Source organism: Octopus bimaculoides, chromosome 1, assembly GCF_046866305.1.
Source record: "Octopus bimaculoides isolate indiv1 chromosome 1, ASM4686630v1, whole genome shotgun sequence".
In the NCBI taxonomy this organism is placed as follows: domain Eukaryota; kingdom Metazoa; phylum Mollusca; class Cephalopoda; order Octopoda; family Octopodidae; genus Octopus; species Octopus bimaculoides.
In genome coordinates, this window is record NC_142928.1 from 19491569 (window position 1) to 19519068 (window position 27500).

At 35.8% G+C, this 27500-nt stretch overlaps 1 protein-coding gene across 3 annotated transcripts in view; it reads right to left on the reverse strand.

Annotated features, from left to right (window-relative positions):
• Positions 1-27500, reverse strand: part of LOC128247021 (uncharacterized) — an 811207-nt gene that overhangs the window by 455734 nt on the left and 327973 nt on the right. For all 3 annotated transcript variants that reach the window (XM_052965583.2, XM_052965578.2, XM_052965575.2), the window contains exon 2: positions 14709-14880. In XM_052965583.2, coding sequence (XP_052821543.1) covers positions 14709-14865 — 157 coding nt within the window. In that variant the 5' untranslated portion in view covers positions 14866-14880. The remainder of the gene's footprint in view (positions 1-14708; positions 14881-27500) is intronic.

The following is a 27500-nucleotide window of genomic DNA, read 5'->3' on the forward strand; positions in this document are numbered from 1 at the left end:
TTAACGGACAAAGTTGTTTACATGTAGAAAAATGATACAATTTTGAGGAGTTATAATTTTCATAATTAGAAAATAAAAATTAAAACATAAAATGCTAAGGGGGGAAATAACGCCAGATAGGCAATAAAATTATTTTAGGTAATTCAACAGCTGATGTACTGAATCCTGCAGACAAGCATATTTAATTAACTGAAATTTAACTTTAAGTTGAAGAGTTACAAGTAGTATCTAAATTTATGTCATTGGTCGACTTGAGTTATTTCCCTTGACTCACTTTTTGGATGTATACAAATTACCACTGAATAAAGTTGTTTGCTGTTAATTTTCTACGTGTAAGAATCTCTTGTTCTGCGCAAGATATTTAACTGCATCTTTTAGTGAAGTTCTGGTCCAAGTAGATCAATATTTTGTGGGAGTGGAGTTAGCCCTCAGTGACCATTACTCCCGGGTCTGTGACCATTACTCCCGGGTCTGTTCTGGTCCTGAGTAGTAGTATTTGTCAAGGGTCCAGTTACGAGTCAAAACCAAATGCTTGTGCTCTGGTTAAAGCATACAAAATTGGGCTGGCTCCTAACCATATATCATACAAGCCTATTGGTGAGTGAACATGTCCTGATGTTACCGATGCACCAACAAGAACATGGAAGCGGTGGAAACAACTTTACTGTTAGTTGCTCTGTTATCTATGCACAGAAAAGTTATAAAAGGTGCTTGGAACCGAGAATGGGAAAAATCTTAAAGTGAGACTAAGGAGAGTCAAGAGTTGAACTGAAGATCCAGTAAACAGCTCTTCCATTTAAACTCATTGAAAAATACAACAGTTATGTGAACCATTTCACCCTAAGAGTTAAATAGGCCTGATACCTCTAGAGTATGCTCAGAAGACTAGCTAAGTAAAATGTCAAAGAAGTGGCAGAAAATTTTGGGAACACATTGAATCTTTTCTTTGAAAAATCACGAATCTTTTTTACTCTGACATGGTGGTCCATAATCGTCGATACCATTAGGTATGGCTAAGAAAGAGAGAAAACATCTATACCTATAGACTCAGCAGTTTTGAGGGGGCTTTGCTTCCCTGACGAAGACCTAAATATATTTGTACTCCTAGTAAAGATGAGATTTTTCTCCGACCATGGAAATACATAATTTTTATTGGAGTTAATAAATTTTGAAATTATTTCTCCTGTTCTTTGAAGGATGCTAAAAATTCCCGATAGATTATCATTTCTTTTCTGTAACTAAAAAGTGAAAACCATTTCATTAAGATTGTTTTTTCTTTTACATTTTTTTTTTTTGCTGTTGTCATTCTGTACGTCAGCACCTTTCTGTATATATACTTACATATGTAAACTGGGGCGAAGAAAAAGAAAGGAGTTACCATTAGGTAAAAGTTCAGTTACTGAATTCATATCTTTTTATGACTTGGTGAGAAGTAAAGGCTTGGTCTCGTAACGTTCGTAGCCTATCTGAGACATCAAAGGGTTTGGTTTTGTAAGTGGTTGCCAGCAGGTGTACGGATGTAGGAAAATTGTGGGAGGGAAGGCATGTCTAGAGAGCTGACATGATGCTGAAGAAATTGGTACAGTAGTTACAGTAAGGCTGAGGTTACACAGTATAGCTGATGAAAGAAAAAACATGAAGTTGTCAGATGAGCCTGAGTGACGATGGTTTTTAGATACCGTTGTAGTAGTGGCGGAAAAACGGAGTGAAGAAACTTTATAGTGCAGAGATAGAAATGTGTTTGTGGGTTTGGCGATCAATGAGTCTTCTTTAGACGTGGTCTAGGATGTTGGAGCATGTAGTATGGAATATTTTTGCTATGTTTCGAGATATTGTGCGCAGAGATACTCCGTCTGCTGGGCACACCACTCTGCTTTATGCTACACACGCTCTTTTGTTACTAATTCAAAAAAAATTCAACATAATTGTCCTAGCGTGTTTGGAATTAGAAGGGGAATAACGTTGACAAAGAAATAATCTGTATTATATTTGGAATTACCATTACTTTGACCAATACCTTTGGAACGATTATTTTTTATTAGGAATGATTATGCAACAATTTGACACTCACAGCAAATAGCAAGATACACTGTCCAAATGTAAATATGAGAACATTTTTCCTTTTTTTGCTAAAGAATTCTTTCCAGTCACAAAGAGAATAAATTTTCTCTTCCGTGGTCGATAAAATAAATATTAGGATCGATGTAATCGACTTTAACCTAGAAGGCGGTGCCCCAGCATGACCACAGTCCAATAACTGAAGCTAGTAATAGAAATAAAAGAATACAAGGAAACTGTTTACATAGTGTCTGAAAGTAGGAGTTTTGGGTTGATCTATAATCTATGAATATGTTTATAGTTGCTAGACTGCATAATAGTAATACGTTTAGTGTATAGAGCTGACAATTCTGTTATCACAAAGCTTTCGTGCACCAATAGCTTTATTCTTTCTGCTTCTTAATCTGTTTTAAATAAATTCAAAAAAATGTTTTTCAGTCAGCAATGGAATATAACGTGTTTCTTGTGACTTCGCCTTAAGTCTCTCAAGACTAATCCTCTGAATTTACCTGGCTTTTACCAGAGATTTAAAGAGCCAGGGGTTCCTCTATTTTAATGTCGTAATCCCTAATGGATCAAATAATTTATATTGACTTGTTTCTTAGAGATCACCAAGTAAAAGATTACTGCCAATACTAATAGTATTCTAAATATTAAACCATATTCTTCATTCGAGGAATTCTCCTGGGATATAAAGACGACATGAAAAATATAGTTAAGTGGGGTTGGTTGGGGGTGAATTATACGTTCCCTACTGACTTTGGAAATTTGGGAGAAGAAAAAAGACCTGAAGCAACAAAAGGCCGACTTACATAACTTGACGAAAATAAGGAGAATAAAGCTAGTACATAATAACATTTCTAAAATACATATCTGTAGAAATAATGGAATGTCCTGACTAATTTATCATAGGAGAAATATCTAGTGGATATAATTATGTCTTGAAAAGAGAAAAATGTAATATTTTAGGAAGAAATCAGATTAACTATTGTTTCTAGAATATTCTTTAAGAATTATCAAATTTCTAGTGGGAAAATTTAGGAATATTCTGGGGTGGTGTAGGTAGTTTTCAGTATGGCGAGTTGCATATGAGAAGGAATGGTGCTTTTCAACCAATTTGCTGATCTCAAATATACGTTTATATATCATCTGATACTTAATATTCATGAATCTAAGAATATAATACTTATAATTTAATAACACAATATATTATATAATAAATTGTAATATTATGTAATATAAAACAGCAATATAATATAAAGGAGAATACATATCATGTCCCTTACTTACTCCATCTCACCTTTTTCACCTGATACATCTACATATAAATACACATGCACGCTCTCACACACACACATGCACGCGTGCACACAGACACATGTATGCGTGCACACTCACATATGCACGCGTGCACACACATAGGTATGTATACAATGTGTGTGTGTGTGTGTGTGCGTACGTGTGTAAAAGGGTCGAAAGGTTGAAGATGCACTCGGAGTCTTTAAAAAGATTTATTTACATTTAATAGATCTTACAATTTCATGATTTACTTAGCGTGGTTTAGAATTTCAAAAAAAAAAAAAAAAAAAAAAAAGAAGTGAGATGGAAGGATCTGGAGCTATGTTGTATTTGTCTCAACTCTGATTACAGCCTGAAAGGTTACTCCTTTTTAGGGAGAGATTTCGGCTCAAATTGCCAACTGAATGGGGCGCAGTTCGGTTGGCTGAAAGTGGTTACATAGACAAAGGATCATGTGGCTCTTTGAATGACAGTTGTACCATATACTGAGACTGTATTTAGTCAATCAATATGTCATGTGTCAGCATGGACAACAATTGCGCGATATGCCCGTGAAATAGTCACGTGATAGTGTGAACGATGATTAGGTAAAAAGTAATGACTGTGTCAATCCAGTGAATGTGTCATGTGAAAATACAAACAACGACTTGTGAAAATAGTTGAAAAGAGAGAAATAATGTATATTGTCTATTATTTTGTGTGTGAGAATGTGAATTACAGTTGTGTAATGTCTCTGTTCGATATAGTGTTATACATGATTCAGTTGTGGTTTGTATTTTTTAATAAATTTACTGTCCTTATTTCTCCACATCTAATTTGCGGTTCTGTCAGAACAACGGTATAGTAGGAGAACTCGGAATTTTGGCGATTTGCTTGTGAGTATAAGTCTAACTATTCACTTAGTGTAATCTGTCTGGTATTATGATCTCGTATTTTTGCCCATGATTAGTGAGTCTTTTTCTCAAGATGAGTTTTGTTTGCCCAATGTAACTTTCGTTACAATCATCACATTTCATAACATAAATAAGTTTTCGAAGTACACGTGAAATATTTTTTTACAGCGAAGATAAGTCTTGATTTAGATTTATGCTATGTGTCTTTTATAAGATGGGTGCAGGTTTCATAGTTCGGGCGACCACATATTTTGACAATTGGTGTTGTGTTTGTAACGGGTAATTTGGTGCTAGTAAATAATTTATTTAGGAATTCCAATTGCTTTTTATGTTTGGTTATTCTGTGTATTGAATGCTTTTTAAAAATGTTTTATCGTGTTTTCCTTCAGTAATAGCATGTTTTGATGCATAATGTTGTATGCTTCATTACTACTTTGGTTGTGTGTTGTGATGTAATATAGAGTATTTAAGCGATTTTCATTGCTTTTTGTCTTTCGTAATCCTTGAACTTCTATTGCTTTGACACATTCTATTCCGTTATCATATAATTTCAAATAGTATGTTTTAATTCTTCATGTCTTTTATTTTGAGTTTCAAAATTCGAAATGATTGAACAAATTCCCCTAGCTAGATTAAACGATTAAATAATATATTTATTTTGGTATATTTTGGGTGACAAGAAGTAAATAATAAGTAATGTTTATAGTCTGTCTGTTCGTTGTGGATGCTTGTTTTGATGTCTGTAACTTATTTGATGATTAATATGTCCAGGAAGAGTAATTGATTTTAACTGTATTCCATTGTGAACTGTATATTGTTGCTTGCGTTATTAATTAGGGTTTTGAAACGATTAAGTTGGTCAAAACCGTGGGTTCACAGAATAAAGCAATCATCTAAGTAACGTTTTCAATTTTCTAATAGATGTTTGCGGAAGAGATGCTGTACTTTAGTCTAGAGTGTCTATATATTTGGATTTCTGACTATACCATGATGACCAAATTGGTTTAAATTGGCGACAACTTTTGTTTTCATTACTCCTTCGGATATTTATTTGTAAATGCTGCCATTGAAGATGAAAAATTATTTTGTAGGATAAATTTAATTTCTTCAGTAAGTAATCTTTTTTTCTATTCGGTCTGATGTTTCATTGGCTAATTTTTCAAGCCAAAATTCTACGGTGTCTAGTCCATAGACATCTGGGATAGTGATATAGAGGTATATTAAGGCGGCGAGCTGGCAGAATTGTTACGACTCCAGCAAAAATGCTTAGCAGCAATTCTTCTGACTTTAAAGGCGGTGAGCTGGCAGAAACGTTAGCGCGCCGGGCGAAATGCTTAGCGGTATTTCGTCTGCCTTTACATTCTGAGTTCAATTTCCGCCGAGGTCGACTTTGCCTTTCATCCTTTCGGGGTCGATAAGTACAGTACCAGCTACGCACTGGGGTCGATGTAATCGACTTAATCTCTTTGTCTGTCCTTGTTTGTCTCCTCTATGTTTAGCCCCTTGTGGGCAATAAAGAAATAAGTAATTCTTCTGACGTTACTTTCTAAGTTCAACTGCTGCCGGGCTCGACTACGCCTTTCTTCTTTTCGAGGTCGATAAAATAAATACTAATTGAACACTATGGTCGCTGTAGTCGACTTATCCCTCACCCAAAATTGCTGGTCTTGTATAAACATTTGAAACCAATATAGAAGCATACAAAATAAAATGATGCAGTAATAGTGTTTTTGTTAACTTTTTTGTGGGTCGGGGAAGGTATTTTGCAAGTTCCAGGCCAGCTCTTATAAAGCTTGGTGTGTGTTTCTAAATGAGTTTCAGTAGTATGGCTATGAAGTTACTAAATTTGTGTGTATCACAGATTAGGTCCGCTTCATCTGGACTTAACGTATTCTTTTTAAATACATTTACTCGAGTGAATTTTGTGAACCCCGTATTGCTTTCTTGCTTCATGCTCTTGCTTGATGTAGCTGGAGGTCATCCTCGGTTAGGGGTCCCAGTGATGTCATCATGCATAGAAGCAGCCAGGTCCAGTCCCGTGCCAGCCCTTCTGTACCCTCCAAGGTGATGCCAATCCTCTGGAGATCTTCCTCAATCACCTCCAGTCACTTGGAAACGGAAGGACTCCGTATCGGTTTCTTATTTTGCAAAGTTCGTGAGTTGGTCAGATTCTTTGACGTTTAAACCTTTAGGCTGTAGATGAATGAAGGCACTAAATTTCTTTATTGCTTTTGACAGTTGGTCATTATTTGTCTTTTCATAATAGGTGATGTCTTGTAGTAGCGATAATGTGGTATTTTTATAACATTTACCATCTATAACTACAGCATTTCCCTTATCAGCTTCTTTTATTGTGATTGCATTGTTTCTGAGTTCCTGAATAATTTCCTATTACTTTCAACTGGTGTTTGATTTCAATTTAAGGGATAGTAGTTCATGATACAGTAAAGTCGATTTAAAATCAAAATTTATCTAATGCTTTGTTCCTACATTTTGACGGATTGTAATTGCTTTTATTTCATACAATTGATTCCTCATTGTTTTCTTTGTCAAATAATTCTTCTATTAGACGTAATTTTCTGCAGAAGTGAGAGATGTCGTGCTGTTTTTCATTGCAGATATTGTATTGTTATATTGGATTGAATTTTAAGCCTCTTGAGAAGACTTGAGTGCGTTGCATTGAAAGGTTTTTGCATGACAAATTGATTATCTTCGGTTTCTCACATTCAGTTTGTACCACCTGGTGTCGCGAATTCTAAAAAAAAGTATTGTCCTTAAAGTTTATCATTCTGTTGGTGTTTCTGTAGTGATTGCGTTCGTTCTTAGACCTAGATTGTAACTGGTGAGATTGTTTTACGGTTCATAAAGCCTATTCCTTTACGTATGTTGGGTTCCACAATTCTCGGAGATAATCTGTCTTGAAGAAAAGAGGTTTGGGATTCTTCAAGTAGAATCTCTACGTTGTCAAGATATTCTTTTTTTTTTTTTTTTCATGTAATTCTTTTGTATCTTGCTGATTTTCAGTACCTGTTTTACTGTCTGTAATAGCATCTGTTGGTTGTAGCTTTCTTCAAGAATGAGTTATCGGTACGATATTCATAATTTCTGAACCAATTAGAGCTTTTATCCTTTCTCTCCATTTTCACATTTTCATCCCTAAGTTTAATAGTGTTTCCAAATAGCAAGTTATTGGCCCTTTCAAAATTTCCTCATCTGTTCGTTCGCTAGTTGATTCTATGTTTTTTTTTTTCGTTCTTCAGATTCATTAGAGGTAGATTTAATTTGTAATTTCCTTGGAAGAACAATTAGTCCTCGATATTGAATTAATCTATTTGTTACATATTTCAGGTGTGCATTTAATGTTTGCCATGTTCCGTTTGCGAGTTGTGAGTTCGTGAGGTTTTTGGTTTTGAATATGATTTCAGCCTGTATTTGAACATGTTAGTCGTTGCAGATTAATATCATTTTCATGTTTTTTGATTCTGAATTTTGTTCTTTCTCTCATTTATCATAGTCTCTGGTTCATGTTCATACCACTTTTCTGTAACGTTGAATCCACACACTCGCCTAAACATCCCAATGTACTCTCTTTACCTACACAATCACACCAGCGCTGATACTCTCTTTTGTGCTAGTTTACTGCATTCACACAAGAGATGGTTAATACTTTCGTCAGCTTTTCACGGATTTTGTCTTTGCTCTCAGGCTGAATTTCATCAACCTCTGCTTTTATCAGATTCGTCCTAGTGGCTTGTTTCTGAGCAGTTGTAATTAGCGCTTTGGTTTCTCGTTTTAACTTTCCGTTCGTCAACCACACCTAGCTTTCTTTACTTACATAATTTTCAGTTTGTTGTATGATTTGGCCAGAGGATCCAGATCAGAGTCTCATACAAGGTATTGGATTAAGTCAGCCAGCTTTCACTACAGTTTCTTTTCTGCTTGATATCATGCTTATGTCCACGGTTGAAGACGTTTGCCCTAAGCCTTGGGAAATGGGCCTGAAGCTGAAAATTCGTAACTGTGAAGCAGAATACTTAACCACTTACGCACGCACCCCCCTCTCTCTCTCTCTCAAACACAGAATCATAGATAGATATAGACCTCACATATACCTCTCTCTCACACACACATATCACACACACACACACACACACAACACACATACATCACATACATACAACACACACACACACACACACACACACACACACACACACACACTTTTCGCGGGCGTGTGTGCAAAAGGAAACCGAAGCATAGGCAATGCTTTCGTGGGTAGATAATACTTTTGTGGGTGCAGAGGAAAGCTTTGTTGCAAAGATAATGATGGAAAACTAACAAATAGCTAATGAGAGAAGGAAAAAAAAAATGTCGAAAGCTTTTAGATAAAGTGACCAATTAAATCTTCCGGATACATTAACAAATACAATTAGCAATCAGTAATAAAAGCCATTCTGGATAGATGAGTGTTAACTGATATACGTTAGAACATCTCATTTCTATTAAAATATCAGAAAGCTTTATTTCAACAACCCTGCTACGAAAACAAAAATCTCTTCTCACTTGTAAAACTATCTGTTTTTCAAGGGAGCTAATTAGCTTGATGCTATCTTTGGTTTCTTTTTATTTACAGCATGACAGGAAATCTTTTCTGCTGAACGCAACGCAAAAGTATGTTTACAATTCAAAAACTTCCCTCTCGCAAGCAAGCTGTCCAGAACAATATCTTTTACCTTGTTCAACTACTACTGCTGCTACTACGGCTGCTGCGACCTCTGCTGCTGGTGAATAAAGTAATGTGTTTAACAAAAACATCTGCATTTTGTTGCAAAGAACTCTCCTGGGATTAGAGATAGGAAACTTAACATGTATTTTTATCCAGTTAGAAACATTTTCAGTCTGAAAAACAGATGTTCTCGACAGATTGGGAGATTTAGAGTTCCATTACTCACTATGATGTGTGTGTGTGTGCGTGTGTGTGTGTGTGTGTATGAGTGTGTATGTGAGTTTGAGGTGTGTATATGAGAATTTGTGTCAGTGTGTATGTGTATACATATACGTTTCTGCTTCAGTGTGTGTATATGCGTGTGTGTGTGTGTATGTTCGTGTGTCTACACTTATGTTTTTGTATAAGTGTATTTTTGCCAGTGTGCTTGTGTCATTGTGTATAGTGGGCCAGCGTGTGCATGCGCGCGCGTATGTGTATGTGTGTGTGAGCGTGAGTGTGTATATGTGTGCAAGTGTGTTTGTGTGTCAGCGTCTATACCTATACATTATGTAGTAAATGCTTTTTTGCGTGTATCATTGCGTATACGTAGGCCAGTATGTGCGTGCTTATGTGCGTTTGTGAGAGTGAGAGATTGCGTGTGTATGTATATATGTGTGTGTGTGTGTGTGTGTGTGTGCGTGTGCTTGTGTGCATGCCAATTTGTATGTGCATACATTTATGTTTTTATAAGTGTGTGCGTATGTTTGTGTTTCAAGTGTCACTCGCTCATCCAATACTCAAGAAGAATACTCAACAACAATATCCTAATTACAAGTTTCACTGACTGTTTATTATTAAATAACATTAATACAGGGAAAGAATTCTAAACTTTTTTGTTTTTGTAGCAAATCTCATCTATGGTGGGTTGATAGGTCCTATCATGCTACCAAAGTTAACACCCACTCAGGGCAACTGACTGTCTTCCATGGGGTTTGTTCTGCAAAAAGCATTCAAAGTTAACACAATAATTCCTATAAAAACATCTATCGTTTTTTCTTTCTTTTTTTTATTCTTTGTTTATAGTACTTTTCCTCTACTGACGGTGCTCTCTTTTAGATACATTACCACGAGAGCTGAGGGATAAATACCTGAGGAGCGTGTTCTGGATACTAAACACACATAGTGTAGATTCTCACATGTTTAATATAATGGGTTGAGAATCTGAGATTAATCATGCAGTTAGTGAAGAATATTTTCTCTAGTGGTTTATAAAAATCTAAAAAACAATAAGCAAGGGAGATAACTCCTGTAATATCAACCAAAACCACGTTCAGTTGGGAAAACAAAGCCGATGTAGTTTAAAAGTAGGTTTACACTTGAAAACCAACTAGTGAAAGCAATAGACTTGTTTCAATGTTATTAGATCTCCTCAGTGAGACATATTTATTTCAACTGCTAGATTTGTAATTGCTCCATGCACACACACACACACACACACACACACACACACACACACACACACACACACACACACACACACACACACACACACAATAGGATAAACACAACATGCGATTTTTACTATTTGTTCTCTATGCACGTTTCACAATTTTGTTTATTTGCATCTTCTGCAATGCATTATTATCAGCGCATTTAGATGCAGATCCATAACGGTTATTCAGGGAAACACATTATTATATTATGTTTACAAAGAACAAATGCTTATACCGGAATAAAGGCATGCAGGGTTTCATTTTGATGGAAACAAGAATGTCAAGAAATTTGTTCTAAGCTACAGATGTGCGAAAACTAAGAGGAAAACTAAAACGTACTCAGCTTTTTTCTTCAGTCAACAGGCGTCTTAAATTAGGTTAACACCATGGTAGATGACTTAATTTGTATATTTGGGAAAATTGCTTGATTAGTGGACCGTCAAAGCCCAAATATGAGCCGTTAATAATCTCGGTCATAAATTAAACTATCCGCCACGATACCGCTCTAATTTACGATAGCTTTGTAAGGAGAGGTTGTATACTACTGACCGGGGACGTAAGCAGGGTACGATTGTTGAACAAAGCATGAGACAGTCCGGCAGGAGACTTCCTTTCACTTCTTTCCACTCGTCAATAGCACAGAAAGAATATATTTACGAGGCGACGGGCTGGCAGAAACGTTAGCACGCCGGGCGAAATGCTTAGCAGTATTTCGTCTGCCGTTGCGTTCTGACTTCAAATTCTGCCGAGGTCAACTTTGCCTTTCGTTCTTTCGGGGTCGATAAATTAAGTACCAGTTACGCACTGGGGTCGATGTAATTGACTTAATCCGTTTGTCTGTCCTTGTTTGTCCCCTCTGTGTGTAGCCCCTTGAGGGCAGTAAAGAAATAAGAAAGATTATATTTACAATGTTGTTTCAAGCACAGGGTGGCTTTGTAATACTTAAATTTAAATTTATGTCTACTCTTGTTATTTATGCTGTCTATATATATATATATTACACTCTGAATTTTCTTTCTCTTTTTTTCTTTTTTCTTTTCTTTTTTCTTCCCTTCTTGTCCAACGTACTATCTGGTAGCGTCCTAATCTCCAACGGTTATTTCAAATGAATTACGTTATAACCTTCTCCAACTATAGTTCTCATACTCGGTCATAATGTCTTACGTTTAAGATGGTTCCCATACATTCCCTGAGGAGAAGTTTACATTTTTAACATCGACGATTCCTATGGATCGCATAAATTGTAATTCTTCGAAACATATGTCGGAATAAAGTATGCAGTTATAACATGCGTTTACTCCATTCCTTAAATTTTTATATATACTCAAATACCCAAAATATCAAGGAGTTTCCGCCTCACTAACAGGAATTACACGACAGTTATTTTGTGATCTTTGCTACCTACCTTGGTTTCTATTAACCCATTTATTCTATCCGAATTATTATTTATTAGGATAAAATAAATACATATAATTAAATATATACATATATATATATTTATATATATATATATATATATATATATATATATATATATATATATATATATATATATATATATATATATATATATATATATATATATTTATATATATATATATATATATATATATATTTATATATATATATATATATATATATATATATATATATATATATATATATATATATATATATATATATATATATATATATATATATATATGTATGTATATATATATATATATATATATATATATATATATATATATATGTATGTATATATATATATATATATATATATATATATATATATATGTACACACACGCACATACATGCATATATATATATGTATATATAAAACAGACAACACACACACACTCACGTGCGCGCTCAAACATAAACACACATATACACACATTAAGACTAGTACAATGGAACATAGAAACGACTAACAGAAAAAAAGGGCAAAGAACGAAGAAGCATAGAAATCCTCTCATCAACTATGGAAACCAGACTACGAGCGCAGTTTCGGCGCGTTTGAAGTCTTCAGACTTTAAATTCCATGGCATGTATATGTGTGCTTGCGCGCATGTGTATGTATGTTATCAATCAGTTTCATTTCTGTATTTCTTGTTCATAGAGAAAGAGCCGGACTCTAACATAGATTCAAGGCTCCTTCATTGGAAATTTTATCAACATCATCTAGGTATTTGTGCATATGTGTGTGTGCAGTATTTCGTGTTAGTGTATGCGCAGATTTGTATGTTTGTTTTATGGATGCGTTTTTATGTCTAGATGCATGCATATGTATTTATGTGCTAAATTCTTGGAAAGTTTTACATATCTTTACAGTTCCATTGATGGCTTGAATCTGTAGTCTTCTAATCAGCCTTTTTCTTTCTGGTTTTGAGAACCCTAATTTTTCCAGGTTTTATGTATGTATGTATGTATGTATGTATGTATGTATGTATGTATGTATGTGATTATGAATATCAACATTAGTACTTGTGTTCTGTGTGCTAATAGATAATACGACGTATCGTTGTTTTTACCAGTTAGCTATAAAGACTACAACTTCTCATATTTGTATGTATTTAGTTTTCAAAAACTTCGACTGTATAGTCTTCCCTTGCTTGTTGTTTTTAAACAGTAAATACTTCACGAAAGAGTTTTGGTTTATTATTTGCATGGATAATCTCACTTAATTGAAATTTTTCAATTGGTCATATTATGTTTCCATAAATTTCCTTTTCGAAGTGAAATAATTTCATTACTGTGGAGGCGCAATGGCCCAGTGGTTATGACAGCGGACTCACGGTCATAGGATCGCGGTTTCGATTCCCAGACCGGGCGTTGTGAATGTTTATTGAGCGAAAACACCTAAAGCTCCACGAGGCTCCGGCAGGGGATGGTGGTGAACCCTGCTGTACTCTTTCACCACAACTTTCTTTCACTCTTACTTCCTGTTTCTGTTGTGCCTGTAATTCGAAGGGTCAGCCTTGTCACACTGTGTCACGCTGAATATCCCCGAGAACTACGTTAAGGGTGCTCAGCCACTTGCACGTTAACTTCACGAGCAGGCTGTTCCGTTGATTGGATCAGCTGGAACCCTCGACGTCGTAAGCGACGGAGTGCCAACAACAACAGTTTCATTACTATGAAGAAAGGGAGAGATCCAACGTTTTGGGCGACAATCTCTTCAAACATGTCTGCCGGTGTAGACAGCCACCAGTTTCAGATTTATCTTTCACTTAAGTCCTGATTTTCAGAGGGTGTAGAAACTACAGTCAGAGAATACAGGAATACGAACTATCTCAGGCCATTGCATTATACTGTATTTCTTTTTCTCTACTAGTTAGTGACTGGTTCCCCTCCTTATCAATCATTGAATTTTATGTGACTCCCAGGAATCCATTAGTCTCTAAATGAGAGACCTTCGGTGATTGGATGCTAATGTCATTTGTCATGTCTCTCAGACAAACACATTCATAATCAACTATGAGAAAGTTTTAAAAAATGAATCTGTAGCACCATTTTATACTCTCTTCCACTCCAGTCTTCATTGACCTACTTTTTATTGTTCATCAATGAGCATAGTAGTGATATTACAGATTTCTTGTGCGTAAGTTAATTATAAATATTCAGTTACATTTTTCAGCTTTAAAGTATCCAAGCATTTTGGTGGTGATTTCAGCAGCAATGGCTCATGAAGTCGAACAGAGGGACAATAGTATAGACTCTTTAAGAATTATTACGAAGGTGGTGATGGTAGAGGCGGTTATTGTGGTGGTGGTGGTAGTGGTGGAGATAGCAGTATTGATAATGATAATCATGGTAGCGGTGATGGTTAGACTGTGGTGATTTTGGTAGTGGTGATAGCGTGGTGGTGGTGGTGATGGTAGTGCCTTTGAAAGTGATGGGTGAGGTGTCGCTGGTGATGACGAGTGGTAAAAGTTGTAGCGATGGTGCTGAGAGCGATAGTGGTGGGGATGATAATGACGAAGGTGATAGTAATGGTGGTAGTGATAGTGGTTGTAATAATGCTGGATGTGGTGGCAATGGTGGTGGTAGTAGTAGTAATGATGGTGCCAGTGATTGTGGTTGTGGGGAACCATGGTTAAAGTGGTGGTGGTGGTGGTGGTGGTGGTGGTGGCGGTGGTGGTAGTGGGTCATTGTGATGGAGATACCGTAGTGGAGGTGATGGTGTCGGTGACACTAATGGCGGCTAGTGATCACGATATATATATATATATAAGCAATAAAAATGAACCTACTTGTAGTAAGAGTACTATGTTTTCGTGGTACACGTTCCCACCTGGTGTAATTGACTGCTGCAGAATGGGCTGCAATATCGAGATCTGTGAGAGTCGACACTGTTGTGGGGCGACGGTTAGAGTCAGTGAAATCGTTGAAGAAGTTTACCAAAGACATTTTGAACAACTGTAGCTGGAAGGAAAGAAAAGTTTGGTTAGAATATATAATAATCTCAATATATCTCTTGTCATGCTACATAGTTATTGTCACCGCTGATATGGAAGTCTAACGGTAAAGAAATATAGGAGGTAAAAACCTACGCGAAGTCGACTACTGTAAAACAAATTAGCACGTGAAAGCTGAGATCAGGCCGAAGAGTCAGAATATCTTTGGCAGTAAAGTCTGCAAAAATTCGATTATAAAAGAAGAGGCAGAACAGAAGCCAAATATATTTCATATCCTGATATTGAGAGTGTGAAAGTCTGGAAACGTTGATTATGGATCTAGGAACTTTAGTGCAACAACAATAACAAATAAAACAAATGCAAACAAATGAAAAAAAAAACACGAAAATACGGAAGATCCTTAATAAAAAAAACATGTAACTTAAGCATATATTCACAGGCATAGATGCTTGCTTATATATGTGTGTGTATGTATATATATATATATATATATATATATATATATCTACAGATAGATAGATAGATAGATAGATAGATAGATAGATAGAGAGAGAGAGAGAGAGAGAGAGAGAGAGAGAGAGAGAGAGAGAGACCAAGGTGTACGTACGCCGCTATATGTATATTAAAAGAATAGAAAAAATGGGACAAGTACTCTACAGGAGACAACAAAACATCCAGATAGATGATACAAAAACGGACAAGAAAAAACATGGGCGGGTCATTCGGAGTTTTCTTTCCTCATATAAATAATATATAAATATATGCTTATATGCATACATATATATACATACCTACTTATATATGCATACATGGGTACAGGACATCAAAAAAAAAAACGTAGACAAAATGAGAAACGAGAACATAAAAACAAAAACATAGAAAACGAACTTTTTCGAACAACGAAAGAAACAAACAGAGAAACGAGAGAGGCAACACAAAAAACATTCCCTTCAACAGTTGTCCCCTGTTTTATTTTCTCCGCGTTTCGAAGGTAGGGACAAGACTGGACTTCGTTAAAACAGTCCTTCTCGCAAAGCAAATTAAATAAAATTTGGGATTTTTTTGCGGAGGGTGAAAATGGTAGCAAAAACAAGACAGTGAAAATAGACGGTGAGGGCTGTTAAGCCAAGACAATGTGAAGTGGAGAACGCTGGAAAAACGAGCTCTGAGAAAAGACAGGTAAAATCACGTCTTGTCTTTAGGAAGGAAGTGGAAGAAAGAAAGATGGATAGCCGTTGGTCACTTGTGAGCAATGAGAGAGTCAAGGAGGAAGTGTGAGAAAGAGAGAGAGAGAGAGAGAACGGTGAAGGGGAGAGGTGAACAATAGAGAAAGGGTGGGAGAGTGTATGTGTATATATGAAGCATTTTATACCCTGCTGTAATCAATGCACATACAAACACACGCACATACATATCGGGAAGAGAGAGTTAATGTAAGGACACTGGCCAGTACTTAACTGGATCATTCTACATACTCAATACAAATATAGTAAGGAGTCTCCACCCAAATTAATTGACATTACCCAAGCAATTGTTAGAATATGCTATGCTGACCAGATCTAATTAGAATCAACCACACCCAATACTTTCACGATTCGTTTTTCTTGAAGAGATCTACTTCCATATTACATTTACTCTATTCCATACACTTCAATTAATTGGTCTTACAGGAGTTATTCTCTTCTTTGCTTATTGTTTTAGAATTCATGCACCTCTAAAGGGAGGTTTTGCCTTCTAATTGTAAGGACAATCTTAACTGATTGAAGCTTTCCCTCCCATTGTATTACATGTGTGAAACTCAGTTGTATTTGAAGTTAATATGTGAGAACTCTCCCCTTTAGTCCTTTCCTCAACTAATGTGAATATGTATGGATGCATGTGCATGTGTGCGTGTGCATGTGTGTACGTGTACATGCATGTGTGATTGTCTTTGAAATTCACTATGTACATATCTAATGAACGATGCATATAAAAAGCTAATATAAAATAAATACATACTGAGAAAAAAAATGGCTAATTTTGAACACAGGAAACAATTTTGGACATGTTCAGGTCTTATTCTTAACCTTCTTGTGCTAGATGAATTAATAATGAATTAATTAATAAACAAATCATATATACAAAATTGTGTGTATTTTGGCATAGAAAAATGCAGGGCAGTGCCAACAGAGCTAATAACTCCTTGGATTTCTTCCACTTTTTTCGTACTCAAGCCACATGGTTCCAAATATTTCTTTATCTCATGGCACTCTTTAGGGCAAATAAAACTAATTCAGCACACTTTGGGCAAGGAATAAAAAAATGCACTAAAAAAGGCATTTACATATTCTAACCGATTCATATATATATATATATATATACACATACATACATACATACATATATATATATATATATATATATATATATATATATATATATATATATATATATATATATATATATATATATACATACATACATACAAATACATACATATATATATATATGCATACATATATACATATATACACACTCACACACAAACACACATATTTATTTATTTATTTATGTGTGTCAGCCAAGTGGCTGCGGTCATGCTGGTGCAAATAAAATATAAAATACTTCTTCATTCAATAAATGAAGCATAGTTATTAAAGCTTCATATAATTTAATTAGAAATTTCATAAAGACAGCGAGCTGGCAGAATCGTTAGCACGCCGGACAAAATGCTTAGCTGCATTTCGTCCGTCTTTACGTTCTGAGCTGAAATTCCTCCGAGGTCTTCGTTACCTTTCATTCTTTCGGGGTCTGTAAAATGTCTACCCCTGAAATTGCTGGCCTTGTGTCAAAACTTCGATACCAATAATTATAAATTTCATAGTAATTTTGTCGCTTTTTAGAGAATGATTTTATTATTTTCCTCGTGCCCTTTGCTACATTTCACAGTATACTCCTATACTGCAGCACCGCACTGTCTGGAAACCACAGCTGTAGCTATTGTAACGTTACCAGATCCACTCCAGACATAATTAGATAACCTAGGATACATAAACAATTGCATCTATTGAACTCTCTCAGCATTTTATAGATTTCATTTCACTGAGTGCTCCCATGGGTTTACTAATGCACATCTATCGTAGCTAAAATCCTGCTTTCCTGTTAATCTGTGAGTGATTCCATTTGATTCTGTCACTACTAAAGCTCCCACAATACCAGCTTACGGCCACGACTACAACCACGACCGCACCACTATAGCTATTACTAAAGCAACCTCTATAGACAGTGCATCTATACCATAGACAGCCACGTCTAAATTGATTACTTCATCCCTGCAGCCACCGTCGCACCAGTATTGCTATTACTAAATTAAGTAGTACACCAAAATATCCAGTACGTATACGCTTAAGCCACTTCCACAGCTATGTCGCCTTTTGTAGCCGTCATTACAGATACCATCTATTGCAAGTGAATTCCTGTTCGTGAATGACTGCGCTCTCAATACAAGTTCAGAGTGTGAGATGCAGTTGGATTTGAGCAGCTTCTCCTCTGCCTAGAATGAGTTCATCATCACTATGAACATTAGAAAATAGAAATCATATACCAAACTCTACGCAAAGAATATGTGATGTCTATAATCGTAGTCAAGGATCAGATACTACTGACTGCCGACAGATATGCATCCCTTGCTAGTAATCTCTCGATAGCTGTCCACATTCACGATGAAGATAACTGTAGAATTTCTAAGGTCATTATCAATTGTAAATCTCGTAAGATTATCTGGGCGCAAAAGGGTTTCAGCCTCTATAGAGTCATTGTTCTGTCAGTTAAACATGGATAGTTTATAACAGGCTCACATAAAAACTTAATAGGTTGCACACGTACGTTGGCAAGACAAGGACCTAGGCTCTGAATTCCTCCATTGTACAGAGTGGCACAGTGTCTACACACAGCTGTCAGAGCCAGCTGCGCTGATCTGGTTACATTGTCGGAATATATGCTGAACAGCTTCCAAAACGTCTTTTTACAACAAGATGGTGGAAGAGAAGAGTTTATAGTCTGTGGACAACGCAGATATTTCAAGGATACTGTCAGTATTAATCCTGTGTCATGAAAGATCACAGCTGAAGGGAGATCTCCCTGGACCTTGCTGTCCCATGGCATCTGACCTCGTCAGGGGTAAACATACTGAGCAAAAGAGTGACGTAGGGAAGCAGAGAAAGTCCAGGGGCAGCAGTGCGTTATCTAAGAAAAGGACCTGAGAGTTACTCCTAAATACAACCATCAATGGCATTATGGCCATTATCGACATAAATACTCACCTGAAGGAAACAGGTATCATTACAGCTACCATTAAGTCCATTACTATATCTTCACAGCAGCTAAATTAAACATTGTACAATATTATCCACCACCTTTACTCTACAATTGTCATCAAATAACTCACAACATTCCTAAAGCTACTTTACACATGGTAGCCATCAGCTCTACACTACAGCCACTACTATCTCATTTCTGACTGGCACCTACCACACAGACTATAGCTACTATCATACTACACCACTACAGCTGCTTACCACACTACGCTATACCTCTGTAGCCCTACCACACAACTACGGTCACTACCACACTGCTGCACTCACTAACGCACCACACCACTACAACTCCTACTACACCACACATCAACAGTCATTACCATATTATCACACGACTTCCTCTAGCACAGCCACTAGGACCGCCTTTAGAGACATACTTCAAACATCTAGCTCCCAAATAGGGTGATTGTGTGTCTGTATTCCTTCAATATCTGTGATATTTCACACAATTTGATGTTTCTATTGCAATACTATTCTACCATTTACAGTCTCATTGTAAACAGGCGCCCCAACAGGTTACTTGAACTGCTAGAAATAACCACATCTACCAAAAATCTTTGCTAATGTGGTGTTGTCTGGTCAACAGCATCTAGGTCAAAAGAGAGTATTACCTTAAGTGGATCAGAATTAACCTGAGATCTTTTTTAAAACGGGGGCCACATTTTTCATTAACGAAACACTTTGAAACTTGGAACACTGGTAGAATGTGTCATATAAAACATCTTTTTCTCTTAGTCTTCTTAAAAAAAAAAGAAATCCCGAAGTTATTCCATGTTAAAGTTGTCGTATTTCTGTAATTTCAACCAATCACTGACGTCCATTCAGCCGATATACATTAAGTGCCGACTACATAAACAAACGATTTTGAAACAATTCTATCGGTGATAGGGTAAGGGTTAGGGTTAAGGTTAGGGTTAGGGTAGAACAGCAAATTTAAAAAGAAAAAAGCAAAACGAAGCTATGGAAATTAAATACGCTTTACACCGCTTAATCAGCCAAAGGAGTAAATGTAAACAACTGAATACTTGTCAGTGATTGGTTGAAATTATCGAAATAAGACAATTTTTTACATGAAATAAATTCGAATACAAAAATATTTTTCAGTTCTATAACACAAAATAGATAAGTATACGAAGTTTGAAAGTCTTTCGGTACCAAAAACACTACGTAAAACATTAATGAAAAATGTGGCCCCCGTTTTAAAAAAGATCCTTAACCTGGAATTAAATAATAGCAGTAGCAGCAGCAGTAGTAGTAGTAGTAGTAGTTATTGTAACTGCTGGGTTACGTCTATCTCAGCAAGGTAACTGACCAGTAACTTCCCATTGCAAGACAGGTAACGAAGTTGCTCCGAGAGTAGAAGATATTCAATTTGGATCCCTGTCATACTAATCAGTTTATGATTTTGTTAATAATTAATGTTTATAGTGTCTAATATCATTTTACATACATAATATCATCCTTCACAAAATCCTGCTTCCATAACAAAACTTTGGATTTAGTTGATGCAAATCTATGATTCCATATTTAAATATCTTTCATTTTATATCTATGTATTTTGGTTTTATGCTCAATGACATTCCAATACCAATGAAAGACTGATTCACTGACATACATTAAAAACCGTTGTAACTAGAAAAGACTATAGTGATCCAGATATCATCTCAGTTCTAAACAATTAAAAGTCTTCGAATTCTATTTTCCTCCATTTTTTTCTTTTTTCGAAAGTAATATTTCTCACACAATAAAAGCATGGTACCACGGTAATAAAATGTAATGTCACAGAACTCTTTCTTCTTAATCACTATATTTCCTTTCAAGCCATTTCCTTTACATTTTTGCAGCGACACACAAACTGAACATTAAATTTGCAGAAGATCTCTTGCACAAAACATTTCGTCTCTTCTTAGTTCTTAGCAGGAAACTTTTTGTTCAGAAGGAAAGGATTTCAAAAAGACTTTCTCAAAATTTCTCTAGACGTTTTATTGTTATTTTATTCTATTTTTTTACATTTTTGTCCAATAAAACATAAATCGGTTGAAATATAATCAATATAAGCAGTTAAATAAGCTTTTCTATATATAAAAAAAAATAGTGGTTATTTAAAGTTCAGTCAAGGTTTACTTCTATTTACCCTCACAGATGTTGCCGAAGAAAGTATTTGATTGATACATCTTCCTATTTTGAGAACTATTGATCAACTGAATATTTCTCTGCTTCTCATCTTAAGAGGACAGACCAATCCTCATGCAGTGTTTGAATAAACTTCAAACGATTTTACTGTCTGCACTAGGGGCTGCCCTAAATTGAAGTAACTGTAAACATTATTGACTGGAATAAAAGATTAACCTTTACATACATCTTTGATGCTCAATAAAAAGTAGTCAATGACCACAGAAATAAAAAAAAAACAATCCCTATGGATAAGTAAATGAATAAATAACTATTAATACTTTTACATATATGTAATAATCAAATAATAAAATTTCATCTCATCACAAAACTTGAAGTCATTACCGACAGGGTCTTAGTCCGAATAGGACTGTGGTTTAGGAGGGGTGGCCACAGACAAAAATAGTTGATTTGTTGCTCTGAGGCCATGAGAAAAACAACCAATGTCGATCCTATTCAAGAGAAAAATATTTTCTGTGAATTTAACATCTGAAAGATTTTCCGCATGTTAAGACAACAGTGAATAAAGTTCAAATTTTCCAGGTACAAGCCCTTTAAGAGAGATACCGAACAGGGAGCTATATGAGAGGACTAGAATTTGCCATAGAAATATTCACTGAACCAATCAAACAAACTTGGCAACATATTCACCATTATTTTTCAATGGAATATTTATATTCCTCTATCATGCATCAACCCTCTTTTACAATGAAAATGTTCATACAATTTTACCACTTTTATCACATGCTATCTTATCATACTTCATCTCACACTCTTACCACACAATTTCGCTTACTATATACAGTCTTATTTCACAATTTTACCACAAGATTTTATCACATGCTATCTTATCATAGTTCATCTCACACTCTTACCACAAAGTTTCACTTACTATATACAATCTCATTTCACAATTTTACCGCGGAATTTTTACTATATAATTTAATTTTACTACATAGTTATATCAAGTTATATCACAGAATTTAACCGCGCAGTTTCAGTTTGCAGTCTTATCACAAACATTTAATACATATTTTTACTACCACCCTCACCATCACCATCATCATGATGATCATCATCATCACATATATACAAATTGTTTGTGGACTGCATAACGGTATTTTGTAACGAGCTCTTACATAATGATTGCTAGTACTGGCCGAATCAACTTTACCTTTCATCCTAATTCTGATGGAATAACCAAATATTGGGCCAATATAATTGAATAAAGCTTTAGAACATGGTCACAGTCTAGTGACAGAAACTAGGAAAAAAGTAAAGGAATATGTATTATGGAGAAATCTGACAAATTTCTTCACAGCAAAAATAATCGCTAGAGTTTCTTTCTCTAATTGACTGTAGTTTTTTTTCTGCTGCACACAGAGCACGTGAGGTATGAATTACTGCATCCATATTACGGTCTCTATAACTGTGCACCTACACCGTATTTAGAATCGTCAGAAGCTACAACAATATCCACAGCGGGATCGAAATGAACCAGCGACAAATCCGAAATTAATAATTTTTTAATATCATGAAACATCTTTTGGCAGATATTTAAGCAATTCCATTCGGCGTCTTTCTTTAGCAATGGTATGTAATTTTGATAATAGTTCGCTAGGCCAAGAAAAGCTTGTAATGTCGCTATATTAGTTGGGGGAGGCATATTTTTAATTGCGTCTTCCCTCGACCGTTCAGGTCGTATTCCATTTTTATTTACAATTTTTCCTAAATATTTAATTTTAGGCAAAAAGAATTCACATTTCTCATCACTGAGTGTGAAACCGTAATCTCTTATTTTTGGAAAAACACCCTTCACATGTTCGATATGCTGATCACGAGATTCACTTTTAATTAATACATCATCGCAGTACGGAACTGCAAATTTACAGTCTGCCAACATCGCATCCATAACCTATTGAAATATTGCAGATGCGACCTTCAGACCAAATGGCAATCTATTATATTTGTATAGTCCTCTGTGCGCATTCACTGTTAGAAGCTTCAAACATTCCTCGTCTACTTTAATTTGTAGATAAGCATCAGACAGATCCAGTTTTGAAAATATTTTGCCACACTTTAATTTTGCAAAAATATCCTCCGGAGTAGGCAGTAGATAGTGGCATATTTTTAGGCAGTCATTCAAACCAGTAGAAAAATCGGCACACACTCTGATTTTGTTATTTTTTTAAATACACACTGTGGTGCTGCCCACTTTTTGAATAATTCCCAATTTCCCCAGTCTGTCTAATTCTTCCTCTACCTGCTTTATCGCAGCGAATAGTACCTTTCTATTAGGTCTGAATACAGGTACGACGTTTTTCTTCATTTGAAAACAGGCCTCAGTCTTAGAACAAGGACCTAATTTATCCGACTGCACTTCATGAAACAAGTTTTTAAATTTTTTTATTCAATTCAGCTGCTAAGTTATTTCACTGGTGGAGCAGCTATTTAATTTTTTTTACAGAAACAGACTTATGGGGAGGTCCCATAAATCAAACAACTCCAACCAGTCCGTACCGAACAGATTGGTTGGGTTTTTTAACACGAAAACTTTTACTCTACAAGTGATATCACTCCACATTTCGCCTACGAAGTATAGTTTTTCACCTGTCACGCATTCATGTTTTTCTTAACGTAGGTTTCCAAATTCGTATCCAGAGATGCCGCTACCAGTATCTAGTTGTAATTTAGTATTCACTTCATTTATTTTCACATGTACAAATTTCCTCTTTTTGGTTGCTTCTACTTTCCGTTGGGAAAACTTTAGAATTTTTCATGTACGACCTTCCTAACTTTGCTCTGCAATGTGAGCTCCTGTATCTTACTTTTTGGCAACAGTAACATTTTTACGTTTTGAAAGGATAATCCTTCCTGAAATGTAGGGCTCCACATCTGTAGCATGGGCTTGGTCGTGACATTTTTTTGTTTATACCTTCCTAGTCTGCACGCTTGTACTTGTGAAAACTCCTTCTCTTCAATTTTCTTTCCGACCTAACGTAAGTTTACCGTTCTTCGACACTCTTCTGCAACCGTCCGCAGGGTTGAACTTTGGTCCACTTGTTCAAGTTCTGTGAGAATTCTTGCACGTATGTCCGCATCTTTGTTTGCCGTAAGTCCTTGTACAAAAATGAGGCACTTAAACATATCAGGAATTAGTTCCTTCAGTTTAAACCTTTCGTACATTTGGTTTACGGTCCCGGCATACGTGACAAAGTCTTCATCCTCCCTTTTAGCTAGATTCCAACATTCCTATCAAGTGTTGAATAGGGAACTCATATCACTGAATATTTCCGATAGTAGTTCGATTGTTTCCTGGAAACGAATTTCACTAGGTTTTTGGGGTAGTATGAAATTACAATATGTTTCATATTCAGCCGGCGCTAATTTACGTAATAATAGTCTTACTTTTCCCTTGTCCGTCCACGACTTGCAATCTTCCTTGCACATTTCTTCGTACCTTCTAAAGCACGCTGCAAACGTTATACCCTCCTCTGGGTCATAACTGACTTCTGTTATAGAGTTCGATACGCCGTCTGGCGAAAACGAACTTATAGCGTTTTCTGACTTCTTTATTAGTTCCAGCAACTGCTGTTCGACTCTTGGGTACTGTTGATCGACTCTTGAGTACTGTTGATCGACTCTTGGGTACTATTGTTCGACTCTTGAGTACTGTCGTTCGACTCTTGTGTACTATTGTTCGACTCTTGAGTACTGTTGTTCGACTCTGGAGTACTGTTGCTCAACTCTTGAATTCTGTTGTTCGAGTCTTTCTGCTGTTGCTGTTGCTGTTATTGCTGTTGCTTTTGCGACTGAATTATAGAACTTAACAGGACTTCCATAATTAACAACTTTGTTTCACAAAAATTTATTAACTGACCTGTATTAGCTTTGAATTCTTATCGCCAATTATTGTAACGTAGTTACTCTTCGCCAATTATTGTAGTATCGCCACTATTTATGACGACACTTGTTTACACAATAATCATGTAGTAACAATAAAAATATATAACGAAGCAGGGTAACAACAAGGTAACAGTCCAACAAGCTCTCCACGAACCATACATGAACCGACAAACGATATTCCGACAAACGACCAAAACGACACCTTACGACTTCCTGCGATTAATCCTACTCATCCTCTCTCACTCAGACCGTTACTATTTTTAGTCGTTTGGTGAAGTTTATTCTCGCAGAGGGTGTTATGACTCTTGTCACAACATATGCAATACACGCAAATACACACTCACCCACACGCCAACCGTGCGCACTATTGCACATTTACTAAGTGCTTCTTCCATCGCTACTTTAGCAAGTTCGGTGACGTCTGTGCTTCACTACTGAGATTACAAGACCGAAATTTATGGGAATTATCTCCACATATACGTCCCTAAATAACTAATATCCTTATTAGTCAATGACCAATATCATTTTTCCCGCCGTATAATTATTTCCATTTAGCTTTTTACTGAACTCCTCTTTAAATATATTAGCACTCGATTAATTATAGTTTTAGTTCTTTATGTTTTCGGTATATTAACGACAGATATATTCAAAGAATTTAACCTAACAGTTACAATCACAACAAGCCTTAACATTATTGCTGTAGAAAAGAAAACAACAGCAACAACAAAACAACTGAACAGAAAAGTCGTGAAGAAAGACTCCAACCACTCTCCCACAATCAGAGAAAAACATAGTAGACAATATAAGTACAAGGATATCAAACCTGACGAGGAAAAATTCAGCAAAATCATTTCCATTACAGGTCTGTACTATCAAGAAAAATACATCTACGTGTCTATTTTATAGAAAGTGTTTATCGAAGATGCTTATATAGAAAGCGGCAGTAGCGGTGGAGAATATTGCAGTGACCTTCAGAAGGTTAACAGGAAATGCTTTTAACTGGATATACACAGCATATGCATTCTTTTAAATACTGGACAGGAATCGTCAGAAAACCTCTGCCTCAATAAATATAGAAAGTTAAAGGTAGGGTACATATTTCTTTTATAGAGTGAAGTGTCGTCTAGAAAGCCATGCTATACGTAAACAGTGCATACTGGTACAATCTGCGAATTTAGACGGTTTCTTACTTTAATAGCAACAGTCGATCAAACAAAACATTTGTCACATATCCCCATAGAAATAAATATCTCGTGAAAGAATCTGAAGCGTCAAGAAAACGTTGAATCTAAATTTTAATTTTCTGCCGAGAATAATCTTCCTTTACCCCGAGCAACTTTTGAATAATAGTCTTTCTTACTAACAAAGAGTTCTTCACCCAGTGACTTCTCTAACACATATGAAAGTTGTAAACAACTATAGCACCTCATGACTTGGGGTGTTCAATGAAAACAACGTATAGACCATAGTGTAGAGTTATCAGACATAGCTCAACCCGCCTTTCGCTTTTGGCATTTGAAGAATTACATCCACAGATACATACGTATCCACCCTATTGGCTAAGATCAAAATGTGTATGTGCGTGTGCGTATATATATATATATATATATATATATATATATATATATATATATATATATGTCTAAAGTTGCCTCCTACTTTATTTTATCGACAAGCTGAAAAATAAAAAAGCAAAAATTGACATTGATAGAGATAATGGATGGACCAACTAGGTACTGTAAAATTTTTGTTCGACGCGCCTTGGACTGGTAATTGTATTATCCTCCGCGAAAGGGTGAAAAGCAAAATTAACTGGCATTCGAACTAAGAGCGCAAGGGAGTCTGATTATCCAGAACAAAGAAATCTATCCGACACTCAACTGATTTTTTCTAATTGCCGCCACTAATTAATTCAATCAAAATATATACTACCTACTAAATACACCCTTCAAACTAATTAACAATATATTATTTGCAGTCAGTCATCGCGACTTTGGTTGTTCACAGCTTTGGCATGAATTCATAAACTTTCTCCATACTGGTCGATTTTTCGCTTGAAGTTTGCCATTCATTATGATCAATTCCTTTCCATTTCATATTCCTTTTTCGAAGCATCTTTGAATCTCAGCCTACGTCTTCCATGGTTTCATTCCTCCTTGAATAGTTGGGAGTAAAGGAGTTGCGTGGGCAATCT